The 15609-nt window shown below is 35.2% G+C and overlaps 1 protein-coding gene across 1 annotated transcript in view; it reads left to right on the forward strand.

The window, feature by feature from the left end:
- DCAF6 (DDB1 and CUL4 associated factor 6) overlaps positions 1-15609 on the forward strand; it is a 156847-nt gene that overhangs the window by 63788 nt on the left and 77450 nt on the right. The window contains exons 5-7 of the mRNA XM_011979919.1: positions 2822-2935; positions 6462-6597; positions 8704-8918. Of these exons, the coding sequence (XP_011835309.1) occupies positions 2825-2935; positions 6462-6597; positions 8704-8918 (462 nt within the window). The 5' untranslated portion in view covers positions 2822-2824. The remainder of the gene's footprint in view (positions 1-2821; positions 2936-6461; positions 6598-8703; positions 8919-15609) is intronic.

Consider the following 15609-nt stretch of genomic DNA (forward strand, 5'->3'; position numbering starts at 1 on the left):
ATCACTTGAGCCTGGGATGCAGAGATTTCAGTGAGCTGAGATCATGCCTCTGCACTCTAGCCTGGGTGACAGAGCATGTCTCAAAAAAAAAAAAAAAAAAAATTGGTTCAGTTGAAACAAAGGACATTGATATATTGTAGTTCAGTAAATTAAAAGTATATATTGTATTAGTTCGTTTTCATGCTGCTAACAAAGGCATACCCGAGACTGGGCAGTTTACAAAAGAAAGTTTATTGGACTTACAGTTCTGCGTGCCTGGGAGGCCTCACAATCATGGTGGAAGGTGGAAAGTGTGTCTCACATGAGAGCGGACAAGAGAGCTTGTGTGGGGAAACTCCCATTTTAAAAACCATCAGATCTTGTGAGACTTACTCACCATCACGAAAATAGCATGGGAAAGACCTGCCCCCATTATTCAGTTATTACCTCCCACCGGATCCCTCCCACAACATGTGGCAATTTAAGATAAGGTTTGGGTGGGATCACAACCAAACCATGTCTTGTATACGTGTATGTAGTATATGTGTGTATGTATATACATAAATATATATAAATATATATGTGGAGGGCGTGGCTTAAAGTAACAAATTTATTGTCTTACTGTTCTGAAAGTCAGAAGTCTGAAATAAGGTGTACTAGGCTAAAATCGAAGTGTTGGCAGGTGTATATTTCTTCTGGTCTTGCCTTTTCCAGTTTCTGGAGGCTACTTGCATTCCTTGGAGCAAGTCCCCTTCCTCCATCTTCAAACCCAGCAACATAGCATCTTCAGATCTCTTTTTCTCTCTAACTTTTTCCATCATCTTATCTCCTTCTCTGACTCTGACTCTCCTGCCTTGTTTTGCTCAGTAAGACCCTTGAAATTATATTGGGCCTCTGTGGATAATTTTAGGATAATCTCCTTATGGTCACAATCCTTAATCAACCACATCTAGAAAATCCCTTTTGCAATCTAAGGGAAAATATTCGTAGGTTCTAACAAATAGAATGTAGATATCTTTGGGCTACCATTATTCTGCTTACCACAATGATAGTAAACCTTTTAAGACAAAGGTTTTCCAAGTAAATTTTTTAAAAGTATAAAACACCTACCGAAAAGTGCTGGCATCGTATATTTGTGCAACTTGGTTAATTTTCACAAAGTAAAATACATGTGAACTCAGCATCTAGAACAAGAAACAGCCCCAATAAGTCCTGTGTATCCCTTCAAAGGGTTTACCACTTTCTAGGCTCTTAAAAGTACAGGTTAGTTTGGGCTTTTTTACGATTTTATAAAAATTGGAATCATACTGTGCCTTCTCTTTTGTGTCTGGCTTTTTTCACACAGAAGGTTTGTGAGATTCATTTATGTTGCTGGGAATAGTAATGATTTGTTCATTATTACTGATGATTTAGTACTTTATTTTAGGAATAGATAACAATTTAATCCTAGTTTATTGTTGGATATTTGGGTTGTTTCAAGTATTTGGCTAATATCAATAGTGCTGCTATGAACATTCTAGTGCATGTTTTTACGTGCCCCATGCAGGCATTTATTTTTAGTGGAATTGCTGGGTTATAGGGGAAGCATATGATCAGCTTTAATAGCTATTGATACATAGTTTTCCATTGCGATTGTTCCATTTTATACTCCTGTCAGTAATGTGTTCCGTTACTCCACATCCTCATCAACAGTTGATGTTATAAGTCTCTTTCATTTTGGCCATTCTGGTATGGTATAGTTGTATATCTTTGTGGTGGTAATTTATAGTTCCTTGATGGCTGAGTTTGAACACCTTTCATATACACAGTGTTTCAAACATAGGAATATTGTATACAGAAAACCATTATAGCGGAGGCACCAGGAACTGGTTTCACAGGAGACAGTTTTTCCATGGAGATGGAGTGGGGGTGGTTTTGGGTTTAAAACTGTTCTACCTCAGATCACCAGGCATTAGCTTCTCATAAGGAGTGCATAACCTTTGAGAAACACTTCACCATAGGGTCCACACTCCTATGAGAATCTAATGCCATCGCTGATCCTACAGGAGGTGGAGCTCAGGTGGTAATGCTCGCTCACCTGCTGCTCACTATCTGCTTTGCCACTCACTTTCTAACAGGCTACAGACCAGTACTGGGTCTTTGGGACATAGGGAGAGAGGAACTTACTGAGGCAGGGTTTATAGACAGCCTCAACTTACAGTACTGTCATTGCTAAATTAGAAGTGGATACAGGCATATCTAAAATATTGTACTTCTTTAAAAAAGGTTATTATTATAGTAAAATATGTATAAAGTTTGACATTTAAACTATTGTTTCGAGAGTACATTTCGTTGACATTAAGTATATTCATGTTGTGTAACCATTACCACAATTAAAATTTTTCTGAGAGGTGAGTTATGCACTTAAATCATTTCAGCATGCCACAGTTTTCTTAAACATTACCAGAGAAGAAAATTTGCTTACGTATTTATTATACAGTTATAAATTTACATAGATAAAACATAAAAAAATTAAGCTTTGAATAGTTTGAACAAGCTGCCTAGGGGAGAATCATTCTTCCCTGGTTGTTAGAAGTTTATAACTTCAGATAACTTTTTATCTGAAGTTAAGTTAATGCTAATCTTCAAAGTCCTGAATCATATTAATTCAACAGTTACTTCTTATCTATTTCTATCTGTATTGTACCATTCTGAATCATAGTATGGGTAAGTCATGAATAACCAAAATGCATGGTTTTTGTAACCTTTACCTTAATCATTTTATGAAATAGTAGGAATATTTTTCAGAATCATCTGTTTAAATGTTCAGTATGATTATCTGCACTTTTCTTTTCGTCTTCAGATTATGACTGTACCCAATGACCCTTACACTTTTCTCTCTTGTGGTGAAGATGGAACTGTTAGGTGGTTTGATACACGCATCAAAACTAGCTGCACAAAAGAAGATTGTAAAGATGTAAGAATTAAATTTTTATACAAATGATGCAGAAAAAATTAAGGTTATAATTAAAATTGGACAGTAAGTTATGTGGATGGTAAGGTTATGGGTGAATTTTTAAATTTTTGTTTTGCTAAAATATTTAATAAGCATATATTTTTATAATCAGAAATTGAAAAATGTAAAATGTTAATATTGAAGTTGGGGAACTTATATTTTAATTGTACATTTACAATATATTTATGAAAATTCAAATAATTGTTCAGTATGTACTCTCTAATATTATAAAAATCTGAAGAATTTATATCAATATATCTCATTTACTCATGGAAACAACTTCGACTTACTAAATAGCAGTTATAAAAGCTTGTGGTAGTTTATTGTCTTTTTTTCTCCTTTTAAACTGTAATTACATGTTATCTTTTTAAAAAAGAAGTAATAAGATACCATGCTATCAACATGTTTGTTCAAATTTAGCTCACTTTCCTAAAGATAATATCTCTACTATCAGTTTTTTATGCTTTAATACTATTTAATTAAATTAATTAATGTATTTTTTTGAGACAAGGTCTCACTCTGTCATCTCAGGCCGGAGTGCAGTGGTGAAATCCTAGCTTACTGCAGCCTCAATCTTCTGGGCTCAAGTAATCTTCCTGCTTTAGCCTTCTGAGTAGCTGGGACTACGGTGTGTGCCACTATGCCCAACTAATTTCTTTTGATTTGTAGTAGATATGAGGTCTTGCCATGTTGCCCAGGCTAGTGGTGTCAAACTCCTAGGCATGAGCCACCATATTTGGCTTTTAATACTATTTTAAACTTACAAAGGCCTGAGAAATCATTCAGTCTTTTGACCCCAGACAAGTAATTCCAAGTGATTTTTCCTGACATACATTATTTAGAGCACAGTAGTTTTTCCTTGGATCATTTTGAAGTAGGAAATGAAATAAGAAAGTACTATTCAAAAAATATTTTTACTGAAAGTTGCAAAAAAAAAAAAAAATTACTATTAATCAGGTTAAGTGCTTGCTAACTAAACCAGTTACCAACTGGTTAACATGCTTTAGGTTGAAAAGATTATTTTATATATTTGAAACAGAGAAATAAAAGAAAACAAAAAGTAGAAATTGAAAAACCTTTAGGCTGGGTGTGGTGGCTCAAGCCTATAATCCCAGCACTTTGGAAGGCTGAGGCAGGTGGATCACAAGGTCAGGAGTTCAAGATCAGCCTGGTCAACATAGTGAAACCCCGTCTCTACTAAAAATACAAAAAATTAGCTGGGTGTGGTGACAGGTGCCTGTAATCCCAGCTACTTGGGAGGCTGAGGAAGGAGAATTCCTTGATCCTGGGAGGGGGAGGTTGCCGTGAGCCGAGATCACACCACTGCACTCCAGCTCGGGTGACAGTGCGAGACTCCATCTCAAACAAAACAAAACCATAAACCTTTAAACATACAGTTTAATCAGTTTTTTTGTTATATATTTGTATATAGACACATAAGCAAATAGGGAAACTTTGAACTAAACTCTAAGTTTAAATATCAGGTTATTAGAGGTGTTTGATATATATACCTGTTCCTTAGAGTAAGTGTACTAAATTTTTTTATTGCAAACTCTCTAAAGCTATTTTAGTGTTTCAGTGTAGTAAGATTCAGTTGTGCTTTTCTAAACAAAAACCCCAGGAAAATACGAAAACAAGTCTGATAAGACGTGAAAGCACTCTTTCCTTAGTAAAACTTTTCCTTTACGTATAAAAGTGAAATGAAGCAGAGAGTGTAAAGAAAAACTGGTAACTAGAGTAATGCTTAACTACTAAAAACTTAGAATTATGAAAGGCATTTGGTTAATGAATTCTATGTAATGAGAGTAATGTTCTAAAATTAGTAATTGAATAAAGTATAAGGTTAAATTGACTTAAAAACATTACTGGGGGCTGGGCGCTGTGGCTCACGCCTGTAATCCCAGCACTTTGGGAGGCTGAGGCGGGCAGATCACCTGAGGTTAGGAGTTCGAGACCAGCTTGACCAACATGGAGAAACCCCGTCTCTACTAAAAATACAAAATAAATTAGCTGGGCGTGGTGGCACATGCCTGTAATCCTAGCTACTCGGGAGGGAGGCAGGAGAATCGCTTGAACCTGGGAGGCGGAGGTTGCACTGCACTCCAACCTGGCGACAGAGCAAGACTCCATCTCAAAAAATAAAAATAAAAAATTGCTGAGAAGAATGAGCAGTAAGAGTCATTAGAGAAAACAGTATGGAATCAACAGAGTACCTTCAGGATATATGTTTGGGGTACTAGCTCTTACATTTTCTAATTATTCTACAGAGATAAGTAATAACATTATAGTAAGACCTGTCTTTTGCAGGGTTTGTATTTATATGTGTACTTTATTTTTGAGCTGGTTAAGGAGAAAGGTTTTATAAGTAAAAAAAAGTATAAAATGTAAAAGTTAATTTTTTGCTCTATTTTAATAGCAATGGTTACATTTAAAATATTATGAATAAGCCTGGGCAACATAGTGAGACCCTATTTGTACAAAAAAATTTTTAAAAATTAGCCCGGTATGGTGGTGTGCACCTGTAGTCCTAGCCACTTGAGAGGCCGAGACAGGAGGATCACTTGACCTCAAGAGTCTGAGGTTACAGTGAGCTGTGATCACACCACTGTAAGCCTGGACAACAGAGCAAGAAATGTCTCAAAAAGAGAAAAAAATATGAATACTATATAAATAATCAATAGTTATCATAGACAGTATGAGAGATTTGTCATAGGTAGGTTATAACTCCGTCTTTACTGTCAAGTGGACCAATAATAGCAGGCATTTCTAATGGTACTAATGACTTAGTGATACCTTATATAGGTAATTTTGAATTTTTTACTTTTCTAAAGATGTTCATTATTCATGAGTATGAGAATACTTAACAGGCATTTCTGAGAAATAATTCAAATTGTATTATAACATTGTATGAAATGTAGCTAGTTTGGAAAGAGTTTTAATTGTGGTCACATAAATATGAGTTTCTTGGCTTATTACCATCTTTTTGTAGCTGGTGCTGATCTAGTATAATTACTCAGTATTTTCAGTCTTATATTTGAAAGTAATTTTTATTTTTTCCTTTTTAGAATGTATTTAATTGCTCAAATACTGATCATTTTTAAAATCCATATTTTAATTAAGTTTAGTATTTTCATATTTTTTCTTGTTTTGATTGGCTTATAAGGAAAGTATACAATATTGTGGTAGAAATCTATCAATTTTGGAGTTGTATGGCCAACTATAAAGAAAAGAGTATCTTTCTTAGAAATATTGATTGAGTATATTTATTTTGATTTCACATAGGCTGAATGTATTAGAAATAATTTCTAGTAGAAATCTGAAAAAAAAGTTAAAAGAAAGCCATATTGTTTTTCCGCTCATTGTCATTCTTGACTGAATTAGGAATTCTGAGAATGGTTATTCTAATTACTAATAAGAAAATGTTGTAAGTATAATTTCACTTCTGCTGTATAGCTGTATGTAATTGGTATTATGTTATGTTTTATAGGATATTTTAATTAACTGTCGACGTGCTGCCACATCTGTTGCTATTTGCCCACCAATACCATATTACCTTGCTGTTGGTTGTTCTGATAGCTCAGTACGAATATATGATCGGCGAATGCTGGGCACAAGAGCTACAGGTAAGAAGATAATATTAGGGAAAATATAGGACTGTCAGTTCAAAGAGTAAATCTTTATGACATCTTCAGTTTTAAAATTTCTTGTTTGTTATAAAATTTCAGAAAATAGTATTTGTTTAGTATGGATTATTATAAAAAAATAACATTTCACCAAGTGTTTATGACCCTTTGGGATGATACTTTTGTAGTTTAACTTTAAAAAGTTGTAACATTTGATGTATTAGTTTGGCAGGACTGCCATAACAAATGACCACAAACTGGGTATCTTAAAGCAACAGAAATTTATTCTCTTAAATTTCTGGAGGCTCAATGTCTGAAATCAGAATGTCTTATGATTGGTTTCTACCGGAGGTTCTGTTCCACAATCTCCCCTAGCTTGTGATGGTTGCTGCCAATCCTTGGCATCCCCTTGGTATAGATGAATCACTCTAATCTCTGCCACTGTCTTTACATGCCATTCTCCCCATGTGTGTCTGCGTTTACATTTTCCTCTTAGGGCACTAGTCATACTGGATTTGGGCCCACCCTTAATCCAGTTAGGGTGAGGTGGGCCCTCGATTAGTTACCTCACTGTAACTAACTACATCTGTAAAGGTCACATTCTGTTTAGAATAGTGACTTGGGTATGTATTAATATGTAGCATATATTTATTCCTTCTTACCTTATAGTGCTATTAATAATGCTGCTATTACCTTAAAGTGCTATTAATAATGAATTTGAATCTAATATAAACCAGTGCTCTTTCCCTTCACTCACTGTAGGATCAAAGTACTTCTGAAATAACCAATTAGAAGTCAACTTCCAGTCACATATTTTCAGTAAAGGAAGGCCAGGATTACACACACACACACACACACACACACACACACACACCCCCCGAATGCACATTCATATATTCGCATATTTTATATTGTTAAAAATAAAGGTGGACTTGGGAAGAAGCCAACAATGTCAGTAAAGATGTACATAGATTATTGAGATGAGAATGCCAGATGAGATCTTTCTTTTTGAAACTGTGATAGCTTTTATTTATATTGCTACATTAAGTCACATATCTAATAATAATTGAGGAGTCCAGTCTATTTGGATATGTACATTTAGGGGAAACAGTAGTAATATAATATGGAATCATAGGCTTAATTATTGTTTCTCAACAGGTGGACACAATTGACATTTTGAGCATGATAAGACTTCATTGTGCAAGGTTATACAGCTTTGTGGGATTCTTAGAATTTAGCATTTCTGGGCCCCCAGGGCACAAAGTGCCAGTTGTACACCTATTATATTGCATTGAGTACCAGAGTTAATTAAAATTGGAATAGCATTCTTAACTCTGTACTATATAACAGGCAAATTTCGTGGCAATCAGAAATTTTTTTTTTTTTTTTTTTTTTGAGACGGAGTCTCGCTCTGTCACCCAGGCTGGAGTGCAGTGGCCGGATCTCAGCTCACTACAAGCTCCGCCTCCCGGGTTTACGCCATTCTCCTGCCTCAGGACTGGGACTACAGGCGCCCGCCATCTCGCCCGGCTAGTTTTTTGTATGTTTTAGTAGAGACGGGGTTTCACCGGGTTAGCCAGGATGGTCTCGATCTCCTGACCTTGTCATCTGCCCATCTCGGCCTCCCAAAGTGCTGGGATTACAGGCTTGAGCCACCGGGCCCGGCCCAGAAATTTTTTTAAAAAGTAAAAGTTGTATCATCTTAAGGATATTGCATACATTGCATACTAATTTATGTAGTATGCTAATAAGTATCAGTTTTTTGTAAAACTTTACTATCTTAATTTGGGGCAAACTTTTGGAAGATGACTTCATGTGACTGTATTTATAAATCATTTTCCTTAATTAACTCATTTCAACAAAGCGTATGTAATCTGGAATTCTAGACAATCATGAATTTTTTTTGTAGAGATGTTACCTTTATATCATATTCTTTTTTGTTTCGTTACAAAATCTGACTACAGAAAAAGAACCTCTACTAGAAATAAACGTGATGGCTTTTATTTATGTTGCTACTTTAAGTCACATATGTAATAATTCAGATTAAGAGTTTTAAAAAATGTTTTTCTTTAAAACATTAATTTTAAATAACTGTTTCTTATTTAGGAAATTATGCAGGTCGAGGGACTACTGGAATGGTTGCCCGTTTTATTCCTTCCCATCTTAATAATAAGTCCTGCAGAGTGACATCTCTGTGTTACAGTGAAGATGGTCAAGAGATTCTCGTTAGTTACTCTTCAGATTACATATATCTTTTCGACCCGAAAGATGATACAGCACGAGAACTTAAAACTCCTTCTGCAGAAGAGAGAAGAGAAGAGGTAGGTTTACTCAAAGCCGTGTCCTTTGGCCGGGCGCGGTGGCTCACGCCTGTAATCCCAGCACTTTGGAGGCTGAGGCGCGTGGATCACCTGAGGTTGGGAGTTCGTGACCAACCTAACCAACATGGAGAAACCCTGTCTCTACTAAAAATACAAAATTAGCTGGGCGTGGTGGCACATGGCTGTAATCCCAGCTACTCAGGAGGCTGAGGCAGGAGAATTGCTTGAACCCTGGAGGTGGAGGTTGTGGTGAGCTGAGATCGCGCCGTTGCACTCCAGCCTGGGCAACAAGAGCGAAATTCCATCTCAAAAAAATAAAAATAAAAAAAAAGGAAAAGAAAAAAACGCCATGTCCTTTATTTAAATTCAGAAACAATTCAGTGACTCTTGGGACCTAAAGGCCAAAAAGAAAAAAAAAAACATTAATTTTCAAGGCACTTACAGTTCAGAAAACAAAAAACATGAGACATACTTGAAAGAATAGAAGCTAATAAATTATTATCAGTTATTACTAATTACTATTATTATTTAGTTACTACTAATTTCTAAGTAGTAATGACAAAAATAGTCATTACTATTTTTATAATTTTTATAAAATTCATATTTATATTGTAATTTGTATTATAATTAGTAATAACTAATAATTACTAGCATCTATACTTAATGTATTAGTAATAATAAATTACTGATTTATTATTGGTATTCTAAATACTATTTCTAAAGTATTCAGTAGTGAATTATTAGGGATAAGGCTTTAGAAAAAAGTATTTTTAATTTTTTTTAAAGAGAATATACTTGATAGCAAAATGTTTATCTTAACTTTGTAGATGTACAGCAGCAGCAAGAAAGATCAACAGTTCTAACACTTGCAGAAAAGGCAATTAAAATAATAGAAAATATGATGATAAATTTCCGAGAGTCTAAATGTGTATGTCCATGGATCAATAGAATTTTTACTTACTACCATTTACTCTTCGTATATGGACAGCAATCCCTTTCTCTCCCAATTGTGCCTCTTTCACAGTTACATACTAGTGATTTATAACATTAACCCTAGGTATATTTTATAAAATAAATATAAGTGGGAAAAAGATAAGTTAAAGTAGTTGTATATATTAAAAAGTAGGTGAATGAATTACTTTCACAAAACTACTAAAAGATAATGAATTTATTATTTATAAAAGGGGAAAAGTAGAAATAAGGTATCTGACGGTATACAACTGTAGAAAAATGTCTAACCTGTTAAGCTTCTTTCGTCAATATGTTTTTCATTTTGGCTTTTTTATTTTATAATGTTCTGTGTTTATTCACTCTGAACTTTGACTTGTAAAAGTCTTTTGAAAGTAACCATTGATTTTTATTTTCAGTGACTTTTTGGTATTGGCTCAATGCCTATTAATACATTTTAAACGTTACTAATAACAGTGATTTTGGAATTCCTACGAGATACAAAACTATATTCATTCCTCATAATTTCAGGTATAGAGGGCTGTAAAATTAGAAGAGAAATCAGTATTACTTTATAAATATACTTTGAGATTTTTATCATTGGAATGTATTTATTTGAATTAGGAAATTGATGAAGAAGGGTATGATGGCTAATAAAATGATTTTTGAGTTTATTCTGGTTGAAAACATGAAATCTACTCTGTCATTTTGTTACTGCTGTATAAATTCCCCTTGAAATACATGGGTAAGTAGTTATAGTCATACTGTGATTGTTACATAATGAGAGTTGGAAGTCCATAGATATTTTAAGTGGGCCAGCTAGTTTTGATACCATAGAATACTTAGCCAAAAGATATTTATATAATCAGAGTGAATGAGACTGAGTCATGAACATTTTTTTTTTTTTTCTGGGAGCCTTTTCCTTGGTCTTGTTTATTGCATTAACTAAATTAAGAAAAATAATGCTGAAAGTGGATTTAAATTATGCTTATTGGCTGGGTGCAGTGGCTCAAGCCTGTAATCCCAACACTTTGGGAGGCTGAGGTGGGTGGATCACCTGAGGTCAGGAGTTTGAGACCAGCCCGGCCAACATGGTGAAACCCTGTCTCTACCAAAAATACAAAAATTAGCCAGGCTTGGTGGTGGGTGCCTGTAATCCCAGCTACTTGGGAGGTTGAGGCAAGAGAATCCCTGGAACCCTGGAGAAGGAGATTTCAGTGAGCTGAGATCGTGCCACTGCACTCCAGCCTGGGTGACAGGAGGGAAAGTCAGTCTCAGGAAAAAAAAAAAAAAAAGCGTATTATAACAAATCAAACAATTCAGAGGTATGCATAGAAGAAATTAATAACCTGTCTTATTTGTAATAAAACTTTGCTGATAGTGTTCGGACAAACTCAACTCACCAAATATTTATTGGGTGCCTACTATACACCAGGTCCTCAACTAAACTTTGGAAAATGAAGGATGATGAGACAAAGATATGACCTCTTACTCAAGGAATTCACAGCTTAGTAGAAGTAGAGATACAAGTAAATAAATATGTAAAACTTAATATAGAATTATGTATAAGGACTATGTTCTGTATAAGTAGAACAAAGTAGGGAGTAATTGATCTTAATTGGGAACATTAGTAAAGCCTGAGGAAGGTTTTAAAGCATGAATAAAAGTTTATTGTATGATTTTGTTTTATGTTTCCGTAATATTTTTGCATTTTCTCAATTTGTGGAGGCCTTTCTATTTCCTTACCACCTCTAATAATTTCTTTCATTTTTTCCCCCTTCTTTCTTTGGTTCATTCTTTTGTCTTAATTTTTTTTTGTACTTCCTGTTTTCCCTTATTTTTGTATCCTATTTTCTTTTTATCATATCTCTCTTCTTATTTTTGACAGTTTACCACCTGCCCTACCTATTATTGGGCTTCTTTGTTGAATTCTTTCTTTCATTTTCTTCTGGGCCTCATAGCTTGTGCCTAAAAATATACTCCAGATCTGACTACTGCTTACCACCACCCTGCTACATTACCACCCTGAATCCGAGCTGTCAGCATCTCTGGCAAGACCTGTCCCCCTTTATACTTGATTTTGCTAGCTTTCTAAGCAGTCTGCCTGCTTTCACTTCCTACAGCCCTATAGCTATACAGCATTCAAAGTGATCCTTAGAAACATAAGTTAAATCATGCCACTTTTCTCGTCAACGTTCTAAGTGGCTCCCTATCTGACTTAAAGCAAAACTGAAGTCCTTATGGTGGCTTCAAGATCTTATACTATGTGGTCCTAATTATTACTTCTACTGTTCTCTTCTTTACTCTAACCACATCTACTTGCTTAGTAACTCAGGCCAAGCATGACTCTATTTTAGGATTTTGCAGTTAGTCTGCCTGAAATGCTCTTCCCTGGATACCTGGATTTTTGATTCCCTTGTATTTCAGGTCTTTGCTTACATAACCTTCTTGGTGAAACTCTACTTCACTATCCTATTTAAAATCACAGACTTTAACTGATACTACCTTTCCCCTTTTCTACTTTATTTCTCTCCATAACAATAACTTCCTATGTATATTTTGCTTTTTTATTTCATGTGGTGTTTGTTCCATCGGGCTGTAAATTCTGTGACATTGGGGATTTTTTTTGTGTGTTTTGTCCATTGTTCTTTTCCAATACCTGTAATAGTACCTGACATATAAAAGGTGCTCAAAAAAAATTTGGTGAATGAAATGCCATTTTCAGTATTCTTGACTAGGTTATTTCACATACTTAGAAAGTCAAACTTGGGATTGTTTTTAATTTGAAGGTTTTATTCTAGAAATAATTGCTGAAGTTGTAAAACCAGTTCTTTGCCTATGTAATATAAACATTCCTCTATCTTGAAACCATGAAGCAAGATTCTATTATATTGTTTTAAGAATAGTTCATATAAAGGATGAAGCGCTGTCCTTTTGGGAATGATTAGTTGTTTGAAAATTTGTACAGCTCTCACATTAAGCTTCCTTTGTTCTGGTTATTCCCTGTCACACACTTATGTCTTCCTGTGTAGATTTTACTATTATCAGTTGCCTTTAGCCATACTTACACATAATATGGAATTTATGGGGATTTTTTTTCCTGTCTCCTTTGCTGAGGATGCAAAGATTTTTTTCTATTCATGTTAGTAGGTATGGTTTCCAGGAGAAATCAGAAAATTCACAGTTAAGTGTCAGCAAGTTTTTATCAAAACCTGCTTCATTTTCAGAGAAAAAAAAAATCAATGAATGCTGTTTTTAAAAATAAATAAAAATAAAAGGAGGGACCCACAGAATGGGAGGAAATGTTTTCCAGATTGTGTGTCAGGTTACAGTTTAGTATCCAGAATGTGTAAGGAGCACTTACAGTGCAACAATAAAAAGACAAATATCCAAATTTAAAAATAGGTAAAGGATTTGAATATATAATACTTTTTTTTTTTTTCCCAGAGAAGACATATAATAGAAATGGCAATAAGTACATAAGGAGATACTCAACATTATTAGTCCTCAGGGAAACGCAAATCACAACCACAGTGAGGTATCACTTCATACCCAGTAGGATGACTAAAATAAAAAGGACAGACAATAACAAGTGTTGACAGACAATAACAAGTGTTGACAAACATGTGGAGAAACTGGAACCCTCAAAAATTAGACTTATTATATGACCCATACTTCCCCTCCTAGATATACAGGCTTCTCTTGGAGATATTGCAGGTTTGGTTCTAGACCATTGCAATAAAGAAAATATTGCAGTAAAGCAAGTCACACAGATCTTTTGGTTTCCCAGTGCATGTAAAAGTTATGTACCATCGTCTGTTAAGTGTACAATAACATTGTGTCTTAAAAATCAATGTGTATACCTTAATTTAAAAATACTTCATTGCTAAAAAGTGCTAATAATCATCTGAGCCTCAGTAAGTTGTATTATTTTTGCTGGTGGAGGTGCTTACCTTGATGTTGATCACTGCTGACTGATCAGAGTGGTGGTTGCTGAAGGTTGGGGCTGTGACAGTTTCTTGAAATAAGACATCAGTGAAGTTTGCTGCATCGATAGACTCTTCCTTTCTTAAAAGATGTATTTGTAGCTTGTAATGCTGTTTGATAGCTTCTTACCCACAATAGAACTTTTCTCCAGATTGGAGTCAATTGTTTCAAACCCTGCTGCTTTATCAACTAAGTTTATGTAGTACTCTATAATAGATCCTTTGTTGTCATTTCAACGATGTTCACAGCATCTTCACTAGGAGTTGCTTCTTACAGATAAGCAAAGAAAGTGGTTTGAGCCTCAGGAAACCACTTTCTTTGCTCATCTGTAAGGAGCAACTCCTTATCTGTTCAAGTTTTGTCATGAGATTGCAACAATTCAGTCACACCTTTAGTCTGTACTTCTAATTCTAGTTCTTTTGTTGTTCTCACCTCATCTGCAGTGACTTCCTCTACTGAAGTCTTCTACCCCTCAAAGTGATCCATTAGGGTTGGAATTAACTTCTTCCAGACCCCTGTTAGTATTGTCATTTTGACCTCCCATGAATCACAGATGTTCTTAATAAGGCATCTAGAATGGTGAATCCTTTCTAGGTTTTCAGTTGACTTTTCACAGATCCATGAGAGGAATCACTATCTATGGCAGCTATAACCTTACAAAATGTGTTTCTTAAATAAGACCTGAAAGTTGAAATTACTCTTTGATCCATGGGATGCAAGGAAAACGTTAATCTCCTTGTATATCTCCATCAGAGCCCTTGGATGACCAGGTGCGCATTGTCAGTGCCCAGTAGCATTTTGAAAGGAATCTTTCTTTCTAAGCAGCAGGTCTCAATAGTGGGCTTCAGATAGTCAGTAAAACATGCTGTAAAGAAATGTGCCGTTACCCAGGCTTTGTTATTCCATTTATAGAGCAGATTCAATTAAACATAATTCTTAAGGGCCTTAGAATTTTCAGAATGGTAAATGAGCATTGGCTTCTGCTTAATGTCACCACTGCATAAGCACCTAACAAGAGAACCAGCATGTCCTTTGAAGTTTGAAGCCAGGCATCAACATTTCCTCTCTAGCTGTACAAGTCCTAAATGGCCTCTGCTTCTGATAGAAGACTGTTTCATCTGCATTGGAAATCTATTGTTTAGTGTAGCCACTTTGATCAATTATCTTAACTAGATCTTCTGGATAACTTGCTGCAGCTTCCACATCAGGACTTGCTGTTTTACCTTGTACTTTTATGTTATAGAGAGACAACTTCTTTCCTGAAACTGCATGAACCAACCCCTCTTAGCTTCAGACTTTTATTCTGCAGCTCCCTCACCTCTCTCAGTTTTCATAGCATTAAAGAGATTTAGGACCTTGCTCTGGGTTAGGCTTTAGCTTAAGGGAATGTGATGACTGGTTTGATCTTCTTTCTAGACCACTCAGACTATTTCCATATCAGCAATAAGGCTGTTTCATTTTCTTATCGTTCATACGTCCACTGGAGTATCACTTCTAAAGGTTCCTTCCAGAACTTTTCCTTTGCTTTTACAACTTTGCCGTTTGGTGCAAGAGGCCTAGCTTTTGGCCTGTCTTGGCTTTCAACATGCTTTCCTCACTTAGCTTAATCGTTTCTAGCTTTTGATTTAAAGTGAAAGGCATATGACTCTTCCTTTCATTTGAACACTTAGAGGCGATTGTAGGGTTATTAAATGGCCTAATTTCAATATTATTGTTGTGTCTCAGGGAATTGGAAGACTCAAGGAGAGGGAGAGAG

The sequence above is a fragment of the Mandrillus leucophaeus genome, unplaced genomic scaffold, assembly GCF_000951045.1.
Source record: "Mandrillus leucophaeus isolate KB7577 unplaced genomic scaffold, Mleu.le_1.0 Scaffold207, whole genome shotgun sequence".
NCBI lineage: Eukaryota > Metazoa > Chordata > Mammalia > Primates > Cercopithecidae > Mandrillus > Mandrillus leucophaeus.